The sequence below is a fragment of the Vollenhovia emeryi genome, unplaced genomic scaffold (genome assembly GCF_000949405.1).
Source record: "Vollenhovia emeryi isolate VEMERY1.0 unplaced genomic scaffold, V.emery_V1.0 DF939145.1, whole genome shotgun sequence".
Classification (NCBI taxonomy): domain Eukaryota; kingdom Metazoa; phylum Arthropoda; class Insecta; order Hymenoptera; family Formicidae; genus Vollenhovia; species Vollenhovia emeryi.
Window position 1 is genome coordinate 3548447 of NW_011967221.1, and position 6533 is coordinate 3554979.

The window sequence follows — 6533 nt, forward strand, 5'->3', positions numbered from 1 at the left end:
GGCCTACCGCCCAATTCGAGCGCGTGGCAAGATGTGACCGCTTGGCGATCGATATTGCTATGCGCACATCTCGCCACGCGCTCGAATTGGGCGGTAGGCCAGCCTAAGACAACGATTTTTAATAATTAATTACTCGTTAACTATTACGAAAATTGCAAAATGGTACAGGACTTTTCCGTTCATCTCGATCCGTTCTACCTTCTCAAAAATTTTGTCGGATATGGAAAGACTCACCCTGTATATCTATGTAAAATATACATTTATAATCTTTTAGTTATCATTGAGAAGAAATAATAAACACGTGTGTTGTGCAGCTATAATAAACGAGAAATGGGCTGTGACAGCAGCTCACTGTATATATACGTGAGTAAAATGACAAGTTTAAAAATATTAAAAACTTCAATAATCTTTACTAAACAGATACTTCATATTATAGAACTAAAAATCTTAAAGAGATTACCTTGTGCAGTGGATCTACCGCTCTTCACCAAAAATGTATCGGTCATAATGTAACCAAGTTTCTCATACATGAAAAGTATAACTACATAATCAATGATTATGACATCGCTGTTATTGAAGTAACGCCTGCGTTTGTATTTAATGATCACACAAACGCGGTTAACTTGGCAACGAAGAGATGTACTCCATGTAGGAAATGGGGTAAAATCTGCGGTTGGGGACTCTATCTGGTAACATACGCATGATAAAGTATTGCGACACACGCACACGCACACGCACATGCACACATCACCATTTGAGTAAATAAAAAAACAATTTGCCTACCGTGCATGTAAAAACTTGAGCTTTTATGTAATATATAGAAATTCTACCATTTTCTCATACCACTTCTGTCGGAAAATCTGCGATGTGCAGTAGTGCCGCGAATAAGTAACAGGCAATGCCAGGAATATTATATGAATAGATTCGTAGTGACACCACGAATGACATGTTACGGATATCAAGAGGGAGGCATAGACGCCTGTCAAGTAAGATGTAAACGTAATCGAACGATTGTTATTAATTATTATTTATGCTTACTACATATTATTATTTATATGGTGTAGGGTGATTCTGGTGGGCCAATAGTGGGTCCTGACAATATTCTGCTCGGTATAACTTCATGGGGAGACGGTTGTGCCGAAAGGAACTCGCCTGGTGTATATACAGATGCCTTATTCTTTAACCATTGGATTAAAAAGAATACCAGAATGTATCGTTAACAAATTTATTATCGTATGTATCGAAACAAATTTTGTTAAAGTATATCATAAATACACATGGTAATTATATCAGTCTGCGCTCATATCAAATTTATTAATTTCTATTAGTCCACAATTGAAATGCTGTGTTGTCAGAATGCTTAAAAGATAATCTTTATTGGTCCACAATTAAAATACTGCGTTATCAGAATACTTAAAAGATATTTAACATTGTAAAACTTTATGAAATCTTATTCTGGTATATAATTATATAACTAATTCAACGCTTTGTCCATCTTCAGAAACAACAAATTTGGAATCCTTGTAACGTAAAAGATTCATGGATCTTTGAACTGACCATGCTTTGTAGCCGAGTTGATAAAATGCTGGTAGTCGATCAAATCCGCCAGCAATTGCCAATGAATTGTTGTAATCCCATTGGTGATTCATTAGCTTATGCGCATGTCTCTTCTTTGGGGCTTTCAAGGTGGCATTCTCTAGCATTACAAGTTTCGTAGGCAAAGTCGCTCGGTTTTGAAGCACAGCTAGGAAAAATTGCACCTGAGAAGTATAACAATTCAAAATATTATATTAATTTGTGCGTATAATTTAATAAGAATTGAATTAAATTGTAATGAAATTATAAATAAATTTATTGAATAATCATACTATAACTAGTTAATCTCTTGATTAGGGTGACTATCTTTTAAAAAACTTTAAATGGCAATAGAAGCCACACATTATTTTGAAGACTTAATAATTCTTACTAAATGTGTCCTGCTGTTTTTTTATTTAGACGAATGTTTCTCACAAAGTCGCATTTGCAAGCCAAATGTCAGAAATTGAAAATTCACAGTAGGGCCAATTGTTTAGTCGAGGTTGTTTGATGTTTGTCTGTTTCGTCTTTGTGAAAAAGTATAGCATGAATTTGTATTAAAAAGTAATATCCAATATTAGTCTTTTAAAGAACTTTAATTTTACTCAATAACTTCTGCTTTATTAAACGTAAAAAAAATTCAGAACTTTTCAACTAAATTTTTGATAAGGAATAATTAGTGAACATTATTTTAAAAAAGCCTGCATATGTACATACATATATTTACATAAATTTTGTGCTAGACGAATATTTTCTTCTTTTTTATCATTTATACAGACAATGTTCAATTGCAATTGTTAAGTTATGTGTAATTTGTCGAGGTTGTTTGATTGCATTGTTGGACAATACGAAATACCTGCATCTGAAACATGGGGAACGGCAAGACAACTGTAGGTATACCGACGATACACATTGAAGGATGCTCGATATTGATGAAATGCTTGTAAAGCGGAGTTACATAATTGCTGTCTACTTGTATACCGCAGTTCTTGTCTAAGAAGGGAAAATTGTACTTGTAACCAGTACACAAAAGAAAAACGTCAATAGCATTGACAGTAGTTCCATCCTTCAAATGAAATGTGGTCTCGTGTATGCTCTCAACGCCCGCAACTTGTATCATATTTAATGGTAAAGTACTTGTTAATCTGTGAAGCACAAATAATTAATCAAGGTAGAAATCGTCAATTAATTTTGCTTCTAACGCGGCGTATCTAAAGATTTAGCGTAATCTTATTGTCAGTTAATTTTTACAAATGTGTAGAAATATAAACCCATTGATCGCTCACCTATCATTATTGTGACTTAAATACACGCAGGCCGCTTTATTAGATAAATCAATACCTATATCGATACCAGATGAACCTGCACCCAGCACTAAAACTTTTTTGCCGGAATAATCGTCTGGTTTTCTGTATGCATGGCTGTGCAGTATTAGACCCGGAAAACTTTTGATACCAGTTATAGTCGGTATATAAGGATCGAAATAATGTCTGGAAAAGATTATAAAATTACCCATTTAGCACCGTAAAGTCTTGATAATCTTCAATGCAGCACGTGCAATTTCTTACCCGTTACAAACCATAATCGCGTCAAAATAACGTAATTCCGTCTCGTTTGTTTTTAATTTTTTCACTTGCACAGACCATTTATCTCGATTGCGAGAATCGGATGATATAAATCGAACATCCTCGACTTTTGTATTGAACTGTAGAACAGAAATTAATTGCTGGTTGAACAAATAATAGTACCTTCTGACATATTTGTAATTATGAAATAATGAAATTACACGAATATGTTGTTGCGCATCAAAATGTTGAGCGTAATCTTTCAGATAATTTAAAACTTCTTGATGGCTCACGCAACTGGGTTGTCGCCCTTCCATTGTAATGTAATCCGGAAAATTCATAATTTTTGCGGGTAAATTGGTTCTACCGAGAAGAACAAAAGACACTACTTGATGTTATATTCACAGAGCATTAATAATATATTAATAATATATAATTTAATATTTTCCCCGAGTCTTATAAATCATATATGCGTTGTTGTACAGATAATATTTTACATGCAATAATGACCATAATGATAAAGACGGTAAGAAAAATCGATTTACTTAAAGGAAAATATAAAATACTATTTGAAAAAATAATATCAATCTTTAAATCTTGAAAATGGCTTCAATATACTATTCGTTTCTTCATCTCTCTCTCCTTCAGTTCTTTCCTCTCCCTTTCTTTTTACTTGCCACTTAACTAAATAGCTTTAGTAATAAAATTATTTGTATAAAATTAATTTTCATAACAAACGTATTATTTTTAAGATTTTAATCCAGATATGAGTATTATTTCAAAACGACGTCCTGTGCGTCTGAAGGAAATATGAGCTTATTAAAATATTTCGCAAATTATCAAAATAATTTCTAGTTTATATACCAATACGTTTTAAAATGCATATAGTAAGAATAAAGAATATCAAACCTTAGATTCTGATACATGCTGGAATGTATCGGTAAACCATTCTCGTCGAGGCCAACTTGTTCGTTATAAACCCACGTACCTCCTATATCGTTCGTTTGTTCGTAAGCAGTTACTTCGAATATCGTATTTCCCGCCAAATGTCGGACTGCGCACAAACCAGCCGCGCCAGCACCGATCACGCATACCTTGATTTTTTCTTCTTGATCCTCCATCTGTGTGTGTCATTTATATATATTTCGTTCGCTTTAACTAAGCTCCGGTTAAAGTAGTCAACAATTAATTTTCAGTGTTAACAACAGCATTACTGCCGACAAGAGAACTTGTTATCTTTCTCACAGAAAAAATATTTTTCTTTGTCACGTTGGCAATATTCTCGTTAGCTGAGTAAAACAGCTAGTACTGAATGAATCCAAGTTTGGTCGAAATGGCTCTGAAAGTCTATAGCTGTCTTCATGATTACAACCACGTTTACACGTCATCACTAATCGGGTTTAAAGTAACATCTATAGGTGTTATAAAACCGGATTTAACTAGCGTTTATATGATACTTTTTGCCAGTAGTTATACCTACATACTTACCGTCACACGATCAATGAACGCCTACCAATCGACACCTAGATGTTACTAAATCTTATCGGTGACGTGTAAACGTAGTCATAGACTTCTAAATTATCTAGACTGCTCATGGCAATTACATTTCGCACGTAACATGCTGTCGTATGTATATTGCGTGATTTACGTAAGCACATGTATATGTGACGCGTGCAAGTTGTCCCTTATCTTTAGAATAAAAAATAACGACAAAGTGATCAGTTTAGTGGCAATCCTGTATTGAAGCCTGTAATAATACAAGTTCTCTGACAAAGGCTGGTATTTATAATATAGCTCGTTCTTATACTTTATAAGCTCATTAGCAATAATCTTAAGGTGTTGTAAACCAATTACAAAGCCGCGTTAGCATTTTAAGATATTATTTAAGACCATCCCAAGAACGGTATGAATATGAATACCAACCAAAGTTATAGATTTGTATAAAAAGTGTCATTTAGTTTTAATAAATAGAAAAATTGATTAAAAGCATTTAAATGTAAAATTGAATATTCCCAGCAAACACAAAGTAACAGTTACATAACTGTAAGTTAAAATTCCCTACTCAACAATATAACTGTTACATAACACACGTGTTATATGTATAACAGTTATATTGTTGAGTAGGAAATTTTAACTTTGGTCGACTTTGGTAACTTTGGTCGACTTCGGTAACTTTGTGTTTGCTGGGTTACTTAATACGCATTAATTGAAATAGACGTGCGGTCGTAATCATTTAGTAGCTGTCAAATAAAATCGACGATAGTACTGAACAGGTTAACACTTATCTTTCATATTATCGAGTGACGAGTAATTCTTGTTTTCGAAATTGCTTTTCCCACAGAATGAAATTATTTGAGTCGTATTTTCATGAAAATTTAAAGTGGTAGCTTTAAACATTTACCTTTAACTGTTCCAAGATGTTACGTCAGTTATGTCAAAAGATATGACGAAGATTTTAGTTTGGCATATTCGGTTCCATTGGTTCGTCGATGATGCAATGCACATTTCTAACGACCAATCAAAATTGGTGTGCAATGTGTCGCATATGTGCCAGAGAAAGTTTTTATTCACAAGTGAAAACAGATTGCGAATATTGAATTTCTATTGTTAACTTTTTTTTATATAAAGATAGGGAAAAATGTACAATTAAAAATTTGACGTTTGAAATTGAGATTTGTGATTGTTTCGAGCAATGAGAATTTAACACTGTGCTTTTTAACAACGCTTACCTTTTTATACGTTGCGTGAATTGAGTCTTATGTGTAAATCGGAAAAAATAAGAAACCGCAAGAATATCACTGTGGTTACCTCAAGTTCCGTCTACTACATGTTTATGATAGCGGTAGATAAAAGACCATTCTATTCTCATGCGATTATTATGCACTTGCGCTGTCCTTGTGATAAGCATTTATCACCACAATCAGTTAAGGAAATACAGATATATACTATTATATATAATACAATATTATTCTCAATTCCTCACATGTATGTACACACATACACACACACACACACACACACACACGCGCGCGCAACTAACTTTTTCAAAATTGTTATAATTTTAGTAGAAACTTATTAAATTACATTACATATTATTTTTCTTGTAGAACTGATATTTGAAAAATGCGTAGCCAATCAACTTGCAGCTTTTGTGGAACGGCTATATTGATTGGCTACATATTTCGCGGAATTACACTGCAAAACATGTCCACTCTAAATTCCGCGAAATTATAACGAAAAAGAGCGACTTTTTTTTCCCACTTTAAGTAAACGTGAAATTAAAGCGGAATTGCGTATACAGGACATTGTCCTAATAATAATGTCCTGTACAAATAGAAGGGAAATTTAGTAAATTTTTAGTTTGCCCCGAGAAAGAGAGAGAGAGAGAGAGAG

At 33.5% G+C, this 6533-nt stretch overlaps 2 protein-coding genes across 10 annotated transcripts in view; one reads left to right on the forward strand and one right to left on the reverse strand.

Annotated features, from left to right (window-relative positions):
- Positions 1-1233, forward strand: part of LOC105566406 (trypsin-7-like) — a 3350-nt gene extending 2117 nt beyond the window's left edge. For both annotated transcript variants that reach the window (XM_012020375.1, XM_012020376.1), the window contains 4 exons: positions 275-363; positions 437-689; positions 822-986; positions 1065-1233. In XM_012020375.1, coding sequence (XP_011875765.1) covers positions 275-363; positions 437-689; positions 822-986; positions 1065-1220 — 663 coding nt within the window. In that variant the 3' untranslated portion in view covers positions 1221-1233. The remainder of the gene's footprint in view (positions 1-274; positions 364-436; positions 690-821; positions 987-1064) is intronic.
- LOC105566405 (flavin-containing monooxygenase FMO GS-OX-like 2) lies at positions 1212-5972 on the reverse strand. 8 transcript variants are annotated; one of them, XM_012020367.1, is made up of 8 exons: positions 5870-5949; positions 5542-5751; positions 4050-4261; positions 3362-3503; positions 3144-3280; positions 2862-3065; positions 2432-2720; positions 1212-1760 (listed from the first exon to the last, which is right to left on the reverse strand). In XM_012020367.1, exons 3-8 carry the CDS (start codon positions 4259-4261, stop codon positions 1467-1469), a joined length of 1278 nt encoding a protein of 425 aa, XP_011875757.1. In that variant the 5' UTR covers positions 5542-5751; positions 5870-5949; the 3' UTR covers positions 1212-1466. The 8 variants fall into 8 exon arrangements, with proteins under 8 accessions (XP_011875757.1, XP_011875762.1, XP_011875760.1 ...); XM_012020372.1 differs by having other exon boundaries at positions 5542-5547; positions 5870-5925; XM_012020370.1 differs by lacking the exons at positions 5542-5751; positions 5870-5949 and adding exons at positions 4386-4552; positions 4629-4801.
- Positions 5973-6533: the final 561 nt, after the last annotated feature.

Bases quoted from the DNA above. Each gene is read 5' to 3' on its own strand.
- LOC105566405 (XM_012020373.1), bottom strand. From the start codon at position 4,261: ATGGAGGATCAAGAAGAAAAAATCAAGGTATGCGTGATCGGTGCTGGC. The intron at 3,066-3,143 runs GTAAGAAATTGC...AATCTTTTCCAG, and splicing joins GCGATTATGGTTTGTAACGG to ACATTATTTCGATCCTTATA. The intron at 2,721-2,861 runs GTGAGCGATCAA...TGTGCTTCACAG, and splicing joins TTAAGTCACAATAATGATAG to ATTAACAAGTACTTTACCAT.